Source organism: Penicillium robsamsonii (genome assembly GCF_028829455.1).
Source record: "Penicillium robsamsonii strain IBT 29466 chromosome Unknown utg000003l_segment0_segment0, whole genome shotgun sequence".
Classification (NCBI taxonomy): domain Eukaryota; kingdom Fungi; phylum Ascomycota; class Eurotiomycetes; order Eurotiales; family Aspergillaceae; genus Penicillium; species Penicillium robsamsonii.
In genome coordinates this window covers 6,621,357-6,637,926 of record NW_026643221.1, presented here as the reverse complement: position 1 = coordinate 6,637,926, position 16,570 = coordinate 6,621,357, and the positions used below count along the sequence as shown (strand labels likewise).

General features: G+C 50.8%; 5 protein-coding genes across 5 annotated transcripts; all 5 read left to right on the top strand.

Moving 5' to 3' along the window:
• Window positions 1-100: 100 nt before the first annotated feature.
• ireA (bifunctional endoribonuclease/protein kinase IRE1) lies at window positions 101-3,570 on the top strand (the record flags this gene model as incomplete). The annotated part of the gene is made up of 2 exons (XM_057231536.1): window positions 101-3,060; window positions 3,114-3,570. The coding sequence occupies 2 exons, from the start codon at window positions 101-103 to the stop codon at window positions 3,568-3,570; spliced, it is 3,417 nt and encodes a 1,138-aa protein (XP_057086626.1).
• Window positions 3,571-4,132: 562 nt separating this feature from the next.
• N7447_007273 (uncharacterized protein) lies at window positions 4,133-7,246 on the top strand (the record flags this gene model as incomplete). Its single annotated transcript, XM_057231535.1, has 3 exons — window positions 4,133-4,389; window positions 4,457-5,852; window positions 5,873-7,246. 3 exons carry the CDS (start codon window positions 4,133-4,135, stop codon window positions 7,244-7,246), a joined length of 3,027 nt encoding a protein of 1,008 aa, XP_057086625.1.
• Window positions 7,247-7,873: 627 nt separating this feature from the next.
• N7447_007272 (putative formaldehyde dehydrogenase) lies at window positions 7,874-9,247 on the top strand (the record flags this gene model as incomplete). Its single annotated transcript, XM_057231534.1, has 2 exons — window positions 7,874-7,893; window positions 7,942-9,247. 2 exons carry the CDS (start codon window positions 7,874-7,876, stop codon window positions 9,245-9,247), a joined length of 1,326 nt encoding a protein of 441 aa, XP_057086624.1.
• Window positions 9,248-9,376: 129 nt separating this feature from the next.
• N7447_007271 (branched-chain amino acid aminotransferase) lies at window positions 9,377-10,547 on the top strand (the record flags this gene model as incomplete). Its single annotated transcript, XM_057231533.1, has 2 exons — window positions 9,377-9,437; window positions 9,484-10,547. 2 exons carry the CDS (start codon window positions 9,377-9,379, stop codon window positions 10,545-10,547), a joined length of 1,125 nt encoding a protein of 374 aa, XP_057086623.1.
• Window positions 10,548-11,545: 998 nt separating this feature from the next.
• Window positions 11,546-15,859, top strand: N7447_007270 (CDR ABC transporter; the record flags this gene model as incomplete). The annotated part of the gene is made up of 1 exon (XM_057231532.1): window positions 11,546-15,859. The coding sequence occupies one exon, from the start codon at window positions 11,546-11,548 to the stop codon at window positions 15,857-15,859; it is 4,314 nt and encodes a 1,437-aa protein (XP_057086622.1).
• Between the last annotated feature and the right edge of the window lie 711 nt (window positions 15,860-16,570).

Genomic DNA, 16,570 nt, shown 5'->3' with positions numbered 1-16,570 from the left:
TCTTTTCATTTCAACATCGGCCCATGACACGCCCTCCGCTACCTCCTTCGCTCCCTCGATCGTCCGCCTACCATTCAATCTTTGTGCTGACAGCTCCACGATGCGGTGGCGGCTGCCAGGCGCCCGTACGACACTCCCCGCCAGTGTCGCACTCCTCCTCCTCCCAACTCTGGTCGCTCCGCTGCAGCAATCAGAAGGCCATGACTCCATCTCTCGCGTCTCTGTGCCGCTAGCACAAGAGTCATCAAACCAACACGCGGCCCATGTGGCTGCACCACCCATCGTGAAACCCAACGATGCGAGCGCCCTTGCTACTCTGGCTCTGGCAGGCTCCGGCCGCGCCGTTCGAGCCCCTCCTGTCCAAGCCAGCAGCACTGCTGCAGGTTTGGCTTCGCAGCTTCACGCGCGGTCCTTGCAGGACTGGGAGGTTGAGGATTTTGTGCTGCTGGCGACCGTCGACGGAACTATTCACGCCCGTGATCGCAAGACCGGAGCTGCTCGCTGGGCCCTAGAGGTCCCGAGTAGTCCTGTGGTCGAAAGCACCTACCACCGAGCGAATCGTTCCAGCTTTGACGATACAGAGCCCGAAGACGACTTTTTATGGATCGTCGAACCGAGCCAAGATGGCAGCCTTTATATCTACAGCCCCGCCCCGGACGCCGGCTTGCAAAAGCTCGGATTAACTGTGAAGCAGCTTGTCGACGAAACACCCTATTCCGGCACCGACCCTGCCGTGACTTATACCGCCCGCAAAGAAACTACATTGTACACCATTGACGCCCGGACTGGTAGCATTCTCCGGGTGTTTAGTTCCCGTGGTCCGATTCCCGCTTCACCTGAATGTCGGAAGGTGAACGGGGCAGATCCGGACTCAGATGAGTGCGAGTCGACATCTGGCACTTTGGTTCTTGGTCGGGTTGAATATGCCGTCGCCATCCAAAACACTGAGACGGGAGATCCAATCTGCACCTTGAAATACTCCGAGTGGGCACCAAACAACCGTGATATGGACCTACAGAGCCAGTACTACAGGACAATGGACCAAAGCCACATTTATAGTATGCATGACGGTGTTGTACTGGGATTCGATCACTCGCGCATGGATCGGCCTCGCTATACTCAGCGCTTTTCATCTCCCGTGGCGCGAGTCTTTGACGTGGTTCGTCCTGCCCACAAAGATGCGCCAGATGCCTCGACCCCGTTAGTCTTGCTCTCACAACCCCTTCAGCCACCGGATCCGGATTACGGAAATCTTGGTGATGACAGGGACATGCGTGTATTCATTGATTGCACTGAGGCAGGGGGCTGGTATGCCTTTTCAGAGGAAACCTATCCCCTGGCCACGGGGCGCGCCCCAATGGCTCAATGCTATGACAAGGACTTCTTCCGTCGGGGCCAAGCACTGATGAGCTTGACTGCGCGTCAGCAGCGGAATGCATTGGCCGGCGTTCACTCTCTCACTGGCCCTCGTATTGTCCGTCCGCATATCCCTAGACTTGCCGGGTCATCTACCTCTGAACTCTCCAATGATACGCCACGAGATATCCTTCGCAGTCCTTCGGAGCTGGCTTTGCCTCCCGCCTTGCGAAATAGCGCGATCATTCGCAAGAGCTGGGACAATGCATTGGATATTGTCGTGACGTTGATTTTACTGTTCATCTGCACCTTCATCTACTTTAACTCGCATCACCTTCGCGATCTGGCCAAGCAGAAATTGGATATCAAGAACATCATCAACTCCAATGATAAGCCTTCTCTGTCCACCCCTTCCACCCCTCTTGTTGGCGGTGCTCCGGATATCAAGCGTTCAACTACACCAACCCAACAAGTTCCCAACGTTACAGTGAATTTAGATTTGGATGAATCATCACCAGATGGTGGAGCAACCCCGCGTGCCTCGCGAGACCACACTCCAGACTCCAAGCCACGGGTGCAGATTCGTGAGCCGTCGCGCGGGCCTGCTGACGAGGACGCCGAGGAACCTGGAAAGCCAAAGAAAAAGCCCCGCGCTCGTGGATCTCGAGGAGGAAAGTCACACCGCCGTCGCAAGAAGCCTGAAGGTGAGGGCGATAGCCCGGAGGTGGTCGATCAGGCCGTGGAACAGGTCAATAATTTGACCCCCCAGCCTCGACTTGAGCCTGATGTCCAAATGGTCCGGACGATTTCTAACGAGATCATGGAGATGGACGGCGTCGTTCGCGTCGGCCGGCTTCAGGTTTTCACTAATGTTGTGCTGGGACATGGCAGCCATGGAACTGTAGTTTACCGCGGTTCCTTCGATGGACGAGACGTCGCCGTCAAGCGTATGTTGATGGAATTCTATGACATTGCATCCCACGAAGTGGGTCTATTGCAGGAGAGTGATGACCATCATAACGTGATCCGATACTTCTGCCGTGAGCAGGCCACCGGGTTCCTATATATTGGCCTCGAACTTTGTCCAGCATCTCTTCAGGATGTGATTGAGCGTCCTGTCAGCTACCCGGAACTAGTCCAAAGTGGATTAGATCTGCCCGACGTACTACGGCAGATCACCCAGGGTGTCCGTTACTTGCATTCTTTGAAGATCGTCCATCGTGATTTGAAGCCGCAGAATATTCTCGTGGCTATGCCGCGTGGACGCACTGTCTCGCGGTCATTGCGGCTCCTCATTTCGGACTTTGGCCTGTGCAAGAAACTTGAAGACAACCAAAGCTCGTTCCGTGCAACCACTGCCCACGCTGCTGGAACTTCCGGCTGGCGTGCCCCTGAGCTCCTCGTGGATGATGACGGTCCTATGTCTCTCGCATCGCAGCATACCGAGTCATCGGAGCCCGCTGTGGTGGACCCGCAGACCAACCGCCGCGCCACTCGGGCTATCGACATTTTCTCACTGGGTTGTGTGTTCTACTACGTCTTGACTCATGGCAGCCACCCATTCGACAAGAATGGCAAGTTTATGCGCGAGGCAAACATCGTCAAGGGCCAATTCGATTTGGAGGAACTAAACCGCCTAGGCGATTATGCTTTCGAGGCGGATGATCTCATCCGCTCCATGCTGGCTCTAGACCCTCGCCAACGGTAAGCATATTTCTTTGCAGAATCACATTCAGCCAACTGACATCAATCTGTAGTCCTGACGCAAGCGCTGTCTTGATGCACCCGTTCTTCTGGCCCCCATCAGACCGTCTCACCTTCCTGTGCGATGTATCCGATCACTTCGAATTTGAGCTGCGTGACCCTCCATCAGACGCGCTGCTCTGTTTGGAATCAGTGGCCGAGCGGGTAATGGGTCCTGAAATGGATTTCCTGCGCCTTTTGCCGCGAGACTTCAAAGACAATCTCGGCAAGCAGCGCAAGTACACCGGGGCGCGGATGCTGGATCTCTTGAGAGCTCTCCGTAACAAGCGCAATCACTACAACGATATGCCTGATCATCTCAAGGATAATATTGGCGGCTTGCCCGAAGGATATCTCAATTTCTGGACAATCAGGTTTCCGAGCTTGTTGATGAGCTGTCACGCGGTCATTGTTGAGCTGGATTTAACTCGCATTGATCGTTTCCGGAGGTATTTTGTACCTCCAGAATAAATTTATGTCCAGGAACATTGTTTGAATCATATATGAAAATACATTAAGAATTTACCTTGTCTGTATACGGTTTACCAATGACTTATATAGCCCTGGGGTACATATGCACGCTGAAACTGCCCACGAACCCGTGAATTGAGAATATGGTTCCACATGCGCAGTACTGTGCAACAATTTTATAGTATAAAAGAAATATTTTGCATTCCTTCTTAATTAAATTGGCCGATGTGTCTTATAGACACGGCAGATAAGTGGATCGCGCGGACGTGATTACTTCGCGCCAGTTTCTTCCGCGTTCTGCATTTCCCTGACTTTTTTTTCCCTCTCACCTATTCAGCCTGCACCATTCTGCTTGGTGTTTGGTACATTGTCTTTCTGTGAAGCCATGCATGTCTGATAAATTCATCACTTTGTTTGCTCCCTACCATCAATTTCCGTCCCACACCAGCTCTACCAGTTTTTACTGGCAACTGCCCTCACCTCAATACCCTTCCCCCACACGAGCTCCAATTATAGTCATCCGCTGTATGGGAATCTACCGAGTATTGTACCATCTGACACAATGGTGTTTCTCCGACTTTCAGTCAAAGTCTACCCGCGGGAGCAGCTGAGCTCAAACTCCAGCTCCAGCTGGGGCAGGACCCTCCTCGGCGCACGAAAGTCTACCAACGATGACTCCAGCCAGGGATCTGGTGTTTCAACAACATTGAAGAAGCCCGGTGTCTTCTTGCTTGTCCTTGAACATCCCGAAGACGTTTCGCTCGGCGGGCTCGCGGGAATGATACAAGAACATTGGGCAAAGCTTCACCCAGAGCTGGAGTGAGTGCCGATATACTTGGATAAGAACCTTATATAATTCGTCAATTGCTAACTATGTTGGCGATAGGCCGCTTGCGATCAAGAAAATCCTCGACGATTCGAAGGAAGATATCGACCTTTACCCCGATTTGACCGTTGCCGATGTCTGGGTTGACTATGGAAAAGCTCGCGCCGATGGCCTTGACCAGCGTGGCTCTGTTCGCGTTATTCAAAGGCCTACCGCGGCTGCGCCGGAGCGATTCCCCTCTGTGGATCAGGATTGGGATGCTGCTATTGTTTCCTACGAACACAAGCGCGCCATGAAGGATAAAAAGGAAGCCATGGAGACCCAATTCCCTGCCATCCAGGAAGAAGACGAAGAAGATAGCACCGAATCGCGACGTACTCACTCTCGGTCTTTGTCTCAATCTCACATCGAATGGGAACATTCGCCTGAATCGCCTCGAAATACCACCAATGAGCTGCATGTCTCAACTAAGAAGTCACTAGTTGAGCACCGCCATCGTGATTTGCCTGTTTCTTCGGTTGAAATCCGCAGTCCCGTCACCACTCTTCCACCAGCAAAATCCATCGGTCCTACAATTGCTGGTACGCCGCCTCCCAGACGCGAGAGTGAGGAGCTTGGCGAGTCTCCATCACCAGGCGAGCGACGAACTTCCAGCGTCAGATCCAAACATACCCCTGCATCCGTAGTTTCCGGGTCCACGGCACCACAGTCTAAACCGCAAAAGCTTGCAAAGTTGCCAATTGCGAGTAGCACAGCTACACGGAGTATTACACAAATGCCTGACGACGCGGAGTCCCCACCTATGTCTTCTGCACCCAAAGATATCAATTCCCACCAACAGACGCAGTCTACCGAGGAGGCTACCGCGAGCTCGAGTGACATCGAATCAGAGTCTGCTCCACAACATATCGTGGACATGCCACTCAAGTCGGGCATGACCAATGGAGTCAATGGACAAGGACATTTGGCCGAGGTGGCTAAGATTGTATCCCAATCCGCGCAGAAAAAGCAAGCGGAAACGTTGACCGAGCTCTCCAGTGAGGAGTCGAGTGAAGAGGAAAGCGATAGTGAGGACGATACGGCTGAAGCGGAGGAGAAGAAGACCGCCAAGCAGGATCAAAGAAAAACAGAAGATCAGACTGGTTCTGACGACTCTGACTCTGACTCTGATTCTGATTCCGATTCCGATTCCGAATCCGAATCCGACTCTGACGCCAGCGAAGAGAATGGACCCAAGAATGAGCCTATCACGCCTCGGATTGAACATTCAATTTCTATTAGCAAGGATGGGGGTGTGATTGACGCAGAGGGTGATGTACAGATGGAAGAGCCCATTGTAACTAGCTCCCAGTCCTCAGATCAATCGGGTCTCTCGGTGTCGAAACCCAAACCCAACAGTACAACCCATGATACTAGATCTCGCAAGCGGAAGCAGGCCTCCGAAGATCCCACATCGGTCAAAGAAGCTCGCCAAAGACAGGCCCACCCCTCAACCCGACCCCCATCTACCCCCCTCGCTCTGTGCCTGCGGTCATTGTGCCCTCTCAACAGGCTTGGCAGTCTGAGTCGAAGTCGCCAGCTGCCCAAATGAGCCCAGTGCGCACACGGATCCGTGCGCCTTCATTCTCGAGCCCGGCTCGACAAGCCAGTGTCCGAGAGGAAAACAAAACGCCTCCCAAAAACTTTCAGCCTGGAATGGGATTGGGTATTACACAGAGCCCTTCCAGCCATCAACCCGTTATCGTGGATCTTTCGCAGGAATCCAACGTAACATCCACCCAGGATTCTTTTGGCGGGCCGCTTTTCCCAAGTAGCATCGTGACTACTACCGATGCGCCTTGCTCTACTCCTATTAACAAGCATACTCCTGCGATTGACAGAACAAAAAACCTCCACTCCGTTCTCCGTGGCAAGGATTCCCCGGCAATTGAGAGGCGATCCGTGTCTTTCGCCGAGGGGGAGAACCTTGCTTCTAGCTTCGATCCTGCTCCGCGCTCCACTCCGCGCAATAGTGCGATTAGTTCCAAATCGGCCCCTACCACCAATACCAAAGAGACGCCTTCAAGCGCAACCCCACAAAATACCAAGTCGAAGCTTAAGTCCGCACAGCAAACGCCTACCTCCGCCGTCAAATCTACCCCAAGAAAACCTTCGACCTCCAAGTCTAGCAAAGCCACACCCAAGGGCAAGGTTAATGACCCAACGCCCAACTCTACTTCTAAACATCCTCAGGCAACACCATCCAGCGGAGATGTGGTCTACCCACCCGGCTTTGATGTCGCCCTGTTGACTCAGCAAATTGAGGCCGAAAAGAAGATCAAGGCACAGTCTAAGGCGGACGAGAAACTGCTAAGGGAGAAGGAAACAGCGGAGAGGAAAGAAATTGAGCGCAAGCTTCCAGAAAGTTTTGATCCCCAGCTTACGATCATTCTGACTGAGATGCACAAGATCTTGCAGAGATTGGCCAACACCAAGCTGGAATTGGTCAAGCGAAGCCCGCTCCGCGTCAAGCTTGAAGCCATGCGCGAGGATCTGAAAGTGTGTGAACAGAGGTTAGAGGCGAAAAAGTCCACCCCTCGGCAAGCTGTCGTGTCGAAACCAAAACCAACCCTCAAGGACATGCTGAGCAGCCAAAGGGAGGAACTGGCTGCTAAGCTGCGACCTGAGCCCAAGTCTGCCCCAGCTCCCCGCAGTGATGTTTACGAAGTGCCCAGCTCCAGCGAGTCTGAGTCAGATTCTGAGTCAGATTCTGACAGCAGTGACAGCGACAGCGATAGCGACTCGGGCGATATCATGCCCGACGGCCACTCAGTCAAATTACGCCAGCCCCGATCTCAGCGGTCCAAATAAGATCCACGTTTTGCTTTTTAAGATATCCTGTTTTTAGCATGCATACGATGCCTGCTTTGTTGTCCCTATCAATTTCACAACAATCCTGTACATTCAAGTGTTGTTTCCACCAGTGTATGATATTGAACCAATTCTGAAAACGAAATGTAAATTTCATTTCAAATGTGAGCCCAGTTGAGATCAGAGACACCTACTGACTCCTGGATTGGAATACTGAACGTTCGATTTGTATTTCTGTACAGGGTAAAATGTACACATCAACTCTATACTGTCTTTGCATTTGTCCCTCGCTCGTTGGGTTGAAATAGTTATTTGAGTGATAACACCCGGCCTTAATTTCCGGCTAGGGCTTCTGTTCTGAAAAATTATAGGACCGACAATTCCGATGCGATGACCATTCATGGCCATTCTATGGCTTTCTGGCCACTCGGCTATGGGGTGATTGTATCTGGTGGCATCATCTTGATATTGATTTGCCATTGCTTCAATTTTGGTACTCAATCTTCAACAACCAGAGCCAACGATTATACGTCGGCATCTCGGCATCGTCAACATTTAGTTGATCAAACCCCTCAATACTCATTGGACCTGTTATTTTGCGTTGGCGATTGACCACTACTCCCAACCATGGCGGCGGTAATTCCTAGGCAAGTATCGCCACCGCACATAGCTAGTCTTCGTCTAATGTAACGCAGCGCGGGATACAAGCCGCATCCCACCGAAATGATGAAGGCGGCACAGTGGATGGGTACACGAGATGTTGAAGTGGGAGTCGTCCCCAAGCCCAAGATCACCGAGCCCAGCGACGCCATCGTCCAAATCACCCACTGCACGATCTCCGGCTCAGACATACATCTCTACGAGGGCAAGATGAAGGACGCAATGGAAAAAGGCGACATCCTGGGCCAAGAAGCCATCGGCTTTGTAGAAGAAGTCGGGCCCAATGTCAAAACCCTCAAACCCGGTGACCGGGTTATAATCCTACCTGTCATCTCATGCGGCAGCTGCGAGTATTGCCGGCGACAGGAGTACTCGCTCTGCGACAAGACAAACCCATCCAAGGAAATGGAAGCCGCGTACGGCCACCGAGTCAGCGGGAAGCTGGGCTACAGTCGGCTGTGTGGCGGGTATCCAGGTGACCAGGCGGAGTACTGCCGGGTTCCGCATGCAGACTTATCGTGTGTCAAGGCGCCGGAGCATATCGATGCGCGGAAATTACTTGGTTTGACGAACGTCATGACTACGGCTTGGCATGCGCTGGAGCTGGCTGAGGTGCAGCATGAGGATGTGGTTGGTGTATGGGGTTGTGGGCCTATCGGGCTGGCTGTACAGCGACTGGCGAAGCTCCGTGGGGCTAAGAAGGTCTATGCTATGGATAAGGATGCGCGGCGACTGCGGATTGCGGAGGATTTTGGCATGACTCCTGTTGATGTGGATGCTCATCCGGATGTGGCTGAGTACATTCTGTCAATTCAGGACAATGGGCTTGATCGGTCTATTGAGGCTAGTGGGTATCGTAGTTCGCAGAATGCTGAGTTCCCGGCTATGCGAGCGATTGGGCTCGAGAATGATAGTAGCGATACACTAGCGGCCATCATCAAGGCGACCCGTAAGGGTGGTAATGTGACGTTGGTTGGGGACTTCTTTTTCACGACGCAGGATTTCCCCATCGGGCCTTTGATGCAGAAAGCGCTGACCGTGCGTGGCAGTCAAACGTGGCCGCAAAAGGTATGGGTTCTTTTCTTCCGGTTTGAATTGATAGCTTACCAGATGCAGTACTATCCGTTCTTAATGGATCTGGTAGTGAAAGGTACACTAGATCCATCGTGGATGTTCACGTATGTTGATGAATTCGAGAATATCGCGGACATGTACCAGAAATTCTCGCAGCATGAGGTCCCAGGCAGACTGAAAGTGTGTTTAGTCACAGCCTTTGGACGTAGCCAACAGATGCAATCCCCCAGTGACCTGCCAGTCGATGTCCGGGGCAACGATGCCTAAGTATGTAACGGGAGTAGTCGGGCAGCATAGTCAGCATAGTCAGCATAGTCAGCAAAAACCTTCAGAGCTCCCAATATAAAAAGTATTAACCCCGCGAAATTGGCAACTCCACAAACTCCACAATTCATCATGTTCCCACCACCACCCATTGCACTTGATTGGAATAATATAGGCTTCAAAGTCCGGGATGGTAAGCAATTGCACATGAGGAAAACACATATTCTTATTCATATCAGGCAACGGCCATGTCGAAATCCACTTCTCCCACAGCGGGGAAAACAAATGGTCGGCACCGCAATTCGTCGCCTCACCCTTCATACCAGTACACGGGATGGCGCCAGGCCTAAACTACGGCCAGCAAGTCTACGAAGGCATTAAAGCCTTTCGTCACCCAGCCGACGAGAAGATAACCATCTTCCGTCCCGACCGTAACGCCAAGCGCATGCAGTACTCCGCTGAAGTAGTCTCCATCCCGCCCGTTCCGGAGGATCTGTTCATCGAGTGTGTGCGCTTAGCAGTTGGTGCAAACGCCGAGTATGTACCACCCCACGATTCTGGCGCTGCGATGTATGTCCGACCCATGCTCTTCGGCTCCTCTGCGCAGCTGGGGCTGAGTCCGCCAGATGGGTATACGCTGGCTGTATTTGCTATGCCGACTGGGGTATACCACGGGGCTACCGCAGTCGAAGCGCTAATATTGGAGGATTTCGATCGATGTGCACCGCATGGAACCGGTGCTGCTAAGGTTGGTGGAAATTACGCGCCTGTGTTGCGGCACAGTGACCGGGCACGGCGGGAAGGGTTTGGGATTACCCTTCATTTGGATAGTGCGACTCGCACTGAGGTCGATGAGTTCTCGACTTCGGCTTTTATTGGAGTGAAGCGTGACGGGGATCAGATCACTGTGATCCAGCCGGATAGCCAGAATGCAATTGACTCGGTTACGGCGGCGTCAGTGCTAGAAATTTCCCGCACGCTGGGGTATCGGGTGGAGAAGAGGCGGGTTGGTTATGAGGAGCTGCGCGATTTCGATGAGGTCATTGCTGCTGGTACGGCGGCGGCTTTGGTGCCTGTGGGTAGTATCACGATGCAGTCCCGTGATGATAAGTTTGAGTATCGTTGCGGAGCTCGGAAGGAGGGTGGTGAGGTTTGCGTTAAATTGCTACAGACCCTTCGTGGTATACAGTCTGGAACTATTGATGATACTTTTGGTTGGAACTATGAGGTGCAGGCACCGCCGAAGGGATGGGCACAGCAAGGGCAGGAGGAGATCGAGTTGAGCGGTGCCAATGTGCCATAAACAAGTTCATCCAAGTATAAATACACTTCAAATTGCCGCTATCACCAGTTCAATCTCGATTAATTTACAGGAAATAGATCTAAATATTATGTTTTATACATCGAGTCAAACATGGGCATTATCCCATGTTAGCGTTCAAGCGTCATTAATTTGGAATAAACTCAATATAGGCTAAACCTTTTTGATTATTATGGCTCGCTCAGAGTACATTCTCTAAACTTTGTGAAGGTGAAGGTCTGCATGCGCTAGGCGCAATATATATATCCGTAGAAATGATTCAACAATTCCGACCGTCTGGGGCCAAATTGACGAGGACTAGCATAAGATAACGCCATTTGATAGCAAACTATACTGGTATGTAGATACATATACGCGTCCCAGGTTGTATATAGAAAAGTCACTCTCATGAATTTAAGCCTCGTACCGCTTTCTCTCTACTGTCTACCTTATAAATAGGAGAAGGGGGAGAAGATATATTGAAGACATCTAATATGAATATCTAAAAAGTATGCTTTTACCTAAGACCACAAATATTGCTTTAATATGGAGATAGGGTCCCCCTAATCACCGATATATCCAGGGCTATTTATGTATCGGGGGCGGGATATTCAGTCCGGGTGTGGATGAAGTTTTTGAAATTGGAGTAAGAGAGCCCAATATGTAAACAACAGGGATTCTGAACTGGTTATTCGACAGTATGATGCGACTCAGCCCCATTTAATATTTATATTTCTTGTATACATAAGTACACAGTTGCCAATAAGTTGTTGAAAGTGCATTAAAAATATAGACAACCTTGAAAAGATAGTCGGCGAAACGGAGTCCGTTCCTCCGTTATACATCGGGATGCCTCCATCCCGATGAAAAGAAGTAAGAAATATGGATATCTCCGGTGGGTTCGTTGTCCGCTCACCGACGACTATGATTAAAAGGCTTGGGCTCGCCCATGTTCCAAGAGCTCAGAAATTTACACAATCAGACACACTAGTCGGCTCGTCATGGAGAAGGACTATGAACCCGAGTTCGCTCCAATCACGAGCCGAACTGCAACTGTACTAGAGGAGCGAGAGCAACAAACTTTGACTAGCATTGCCTCCACCAAAATTGGCCAACAACTTTCAAGATCGGCAAGCAAGAAAGATGGTATCGCTCCTCACCTTGATCCCACCAACCCTCAATTTGACCATCGCCGATGGGCGCAAATGGTGTTGGACCAGGCAAACGATTCAAACATTGAGATCCCACACCAAGGCGTGGTATTCTCCAATCTATGCGTGAGCGGTTCCGGCTCCGCTCTACGATACCAGGAAACCCTCGCCTCCAGTTTGACAGTACCCTTCCGAGCTGCGGCGAGAGCTTTGACTGGACGTATCTCACCATCAAGACAAATCCTCCGCAACTTCGATGGCTTACTCCAAGGCGGGGAGCTCCTTCTTGTTCTGGGTCGACCCGGCAGTGGATGCACGACATTACTGAAGACTATCTGCGGACACCTGGGGGGGCTGACCGTGGAGCCCGAAAGCACACTCCATTACAAAGGAGTTGCATTCGACCACATGATAAAACATCACCGGGGAGAGGTCGCATACAACAAGGAGGTCGATCTGCATTTCCCCCACTTGACCGTGGGCCAAACTCTCACATTCGCCGCCCACGCTCGTGCACCCCAACAGCGCCTGGAGGGCGTAACCCGCAACGAATACGTTGAGACCATCACCCAGGTAATCCTGTCCGTCTTTGGATTGTCGCACACCTACAACACCAAGGTCGGCAGTGAGTTTGTGCGTGGTGTTAGTGGAGGTGAAAGAAAGCGAGTCAGTATTGCCGAAATGTTTCTTGCTCGCTGTCGCATCGGGGCTTGGGACAATAGTACCCGTGGTCTGGATGCCGCATCCGCTCTAAAATTTGTGAAATCCCTGCGTCTTTCAGCTGATATGGGGAAATCCTGCCATGCGATTGCAGCCTATCAAGCATCGCAGTCTATGTATGATCTTTTCGAAAAGGTAGTCCTTCTATACGAGGGGTACCAGATCTACTATGGACCCAGGGAGCGTGCTGTGTCCTATTTCCAGGATATGGGCTGGGAGAAGCCTGAGCGCCAAGTTAGTGGTGACTTTTTGACTGCCATCACTAACCCAGCAGAACGCATGGTACGGCCCGGCATGGAGGGCAAGGTTCCCCGCACAGCAAAGGAGTTCTCCGAGCATTGGAAAAAGAGTCCAGAATATCAGCTCTTGCATAGAAATATTGCCCACTTCGAAAGTGAACATCCACCAAATGGAAAAGATGCGAAAAGACTCATGGAAAGCCACAAAGAGCAGCAAGCGCGCCACACTCGGTCTCGAAGCCCTTACCTGCTCTCCGTCCCTATGCAGGTGCGACTCTGCATGCGTAGAGCCTACCAGCGAATGCTTCAAGATCTCCCCACAGCCATGTCACCACTTATCGCTCAGGTGATTATATCTCTGATCATTGGATCCATCTTCTACAATACCCCAGACTCTGCGAGTTTCTTCTTCCAAAAGGGTGCAGTGATGTACTTTGCTGTGCTTATGAACGCCATAATTACGATCAACGAAATCCTTCAACTTTATGCCCAGCGCCCTGTTGTCGAAAAGCAAGCTGGATATGCATTTGTCCATCCATTCACTGAAGCATTAGCCAGCATCCTCGTCGATCTACCGATCAAGATCATACGCATCTCAATCTTCACAATTGTCCTCTATTTTATGGCAAACCTGCGCCGGGAAGTGGGGGCGTTCTTCATCCATTACCTGTTCTTGTTCACTGCTGTTCTGGCTATGTCTGGCCTGTTCCGCAGCATCGGTGCATTGACTAAAACTGCTGGCCAAGCCATGGCGATTGCCGGTGTGCTTGTGCTCTGCATTGTCGTTTATACCGGGTTTACTCTACCGCAGCCGTACATGCATCCGTGGCTTTCGTGGATCCGGTGGATCAACCCGATCTACTATACCTTTGAAGGGCTCGTATCCAATGAATTCCACGGTCGAACATTTGACTGTTCCTCATTCATCCCAAGTTACGGAACTGGCACGTCCTTTATCTGCGCCACTGTGGGGGCGATTGCCGGCGAGCGAACTGTTTCGGGAGATGCTTTCATCGATAAGAACTACCAGTACAAGCACTCCCATCTGTGGCGGAACTACGGAATTCTCGTCGCCTTTTTCATCGCCCTCAATGCGCTCTACTTGATTGCTACAGAGTACATCACTGATGACAAGTCAAAGGCGGAGGCCTTGGTCTTCCGCCCTGGACATGCGCCCAAGTATCTACAGGAAGGTCATAGCATCGAGCTTGGAACACAGGAGGTCAAAAAGCTCGAGCTGCACAGGACCAATGACAGCATCTGCCTACCTGAGCAAAAGGACATTCTCTCATGGAATTCCCTCAACTACGATATACCTGTCAAGGAGGGCACCCGTCGACTCTTGGACAATGTCAATGGCTGGGTCAAGCCTGGTAGCCTGACTGTCTTGATGGGTGTTTCTGGAGCTGGAAAGACAACACTTCTTGATGTGCTTGCGCAGAGAGTCTCCATTGGTGTTGTCTCTGGTGATATCTTCGTGAACGGCAAGACCCTTGCGGCAAACTTCCCCCGTCGGACTGGATACGTGCAACAGCAAGATCTCCATCTCGATAGCACCACTGTGAGAGAAGCGTTGCGTTTCAGCGCTATGCTTCGTCAGCCTCAAAAGGTTACCAAACAAGAGAAGTATGAGTACGTGGAACAAGTCATCCAACTCCTAGACATGGAAGATTTCGCCGAAGCGGTCGTGGGAAACCTGGGAGAGGGTCTCAACGTCGAGCAAAGGAAGCTGCTTAGTATTGGTGTTGAGCTTGCTGCAAAGCCTACCCTGCTTATCTTCCTCGACGAACCCACCAGTGGTCTCGACTCGCAAAGCTCTTGGACTATCTGTCAGTTCCTCAGAAGACTTGCAAATAGCGGTCAGGCTGTCCTCGCGACAATTCACCAGCCTAGCGCGCAGTTGTTTCAAACCTTCGATCGTTTGCTCTTCCTTGCCAAGGGAGGAAAAACCGTCTACTTCGGCGAGATTGGAAACCAATCCTCTACTCTCTTGAAATATTTCGAGTACAATGGTGCTCGACCATGTGGGCAACTGGAGAACCCCGCTGAATACATTCTCGAGATGGTTGCCGGTGATTCTTGCGCTATAGACTGGGTTGGGGCGTGGAACAAAAGCCAAGAGTATGAAGAGGTACAGGCTGAAGTCGAGCGACTTCATCACCCCCGTAAGCTGTCTGCTCATTCTTCCCTGGACGAATATGATGAGGTTGGCGACGACAATTCCGAGTTTGCCATGCCGCTCCACCGCCAGCTATACTATGTTCTGGCAAGAGTTTTCCAACAGTACTACCGTCAGCCAGAATACGTCTATTCCAAGTTTATTTTAGGCATTGTGTCTGGTTTATTCATCGGCTTCTCGTTCTGGAAATCAGACAACAGCCAACAAGGCTTCCAAAACGTGCTCTTCAGTATTTTCCTACTGTGCACAATCTTCAACTCTCTCGTCAACCAGATCATGCCCAAATTCGTCGTCCAGCGCTCCCTCTACGAAGTCCGCGAACGCCCATCCCGCATCTACTCCTGGAAAGTCTTCATCCTATCCCAGATGCTCGTCGAAATCCCCTTCCAAGTCTGTCTCGGCATCTGCTCCTGGGCCTGCTTCTACTGGTCCATCTTGGGTGCCGACCAAGACTCCGAGCGTCGCTCCCTGATCATGCTCTTCATCGTCCAATTCTACATCTACGCCGCAAGCATGGCACAGCTAGTCGTCTGCGCAATCCCGGAGCCTGCACTCGCAGCTATGGTTGCCACGCTGATGTTCGGCCTTTCCTTCATCTTTAATGGCGTAATGCAGCCGCCCGATAATCTCCCACGCTTTTGGATCTTCATGTACCGCGTCTCGCCGTTTACATACTACATCAGTGGTATCGGGAGTACAGCGCTTCATGGTCGCCCGGTGGAGTGTAATGCTGCGGAAATGAGTGTCTTTGATCCGCCTGTTGGTCAAACCTGCTTCCAGTATATGGAGAAGTTCCTCGCGACTGCGCCTGGGAAGCTTGCCAATTACAATGCTACGTCCGGTTGTGAGTACTGCTCTCTCAGCTCGGCGGACCAGTACCTTGCTACGAGGAAGATTGAATGGGGTGATCGCTGGAGAAACTATGGAATCTTCTGGTGTTATTTTATTTTCAATATCTTTGCTGCTATTACGCTTTATTATCTCTTCAGGGTGCGGAGCTCGAAGGCTGCGACAAAGAAAGCTTGATGCTTGGTGTTTCTTTGGTCTTGTTTGGTCTTTGCATGAGATCTTTATTCTTGTACATTAACTATATATTTTGATACCTAGTTCATTTATCTTAGATGTCAGCAAAAGAGATTGTCTAAGATATCATCAGATCTCTATAGTTCAAGCTTATGCGGCACGGCAGTCTATTACCACCAGTACGCCAGTTTAGATTTTATTTTGTAGTCTTAATTTTTTTATCTTGGGTATATTTTTAGATATCACTTTCTTTTTTGAAGGGTACTTCCGTATTTATAGCTAGAATGAAAAGAATTAAATGCCAAGCGTATAATAGTGAGAAGGGTGTAAATGTGTAAGCCGACTTTGCTCTATATAATATATGATATGGTAGAAGTCTAGGTCAGATATGGAGGTTTCAAGTAGGATTTCATGTAATTCAATGAAGAATTCGAGGGAATTTGACGAATTTCATTCTATATAGAATTGCGATGTATTCCAATATCTATCAAGGCAAAAACCTGCACATGTGACATGTGATCTGGGGTATAGATCATCAGGAAAGGTCCGAGTAGTCAACACGTGGGAACTTTAAACTGCGGAGTCTATATATGAGAGTCTATTGGATATGGCTATATTTCCTCCTAGAAGTTATTGGTTTTGTGGCCGCATGCGGCTTCTTTGTTCCCCCGGACTAGGAGATGACCTCTCATTTTTCGCTTGATCCTTGAATCT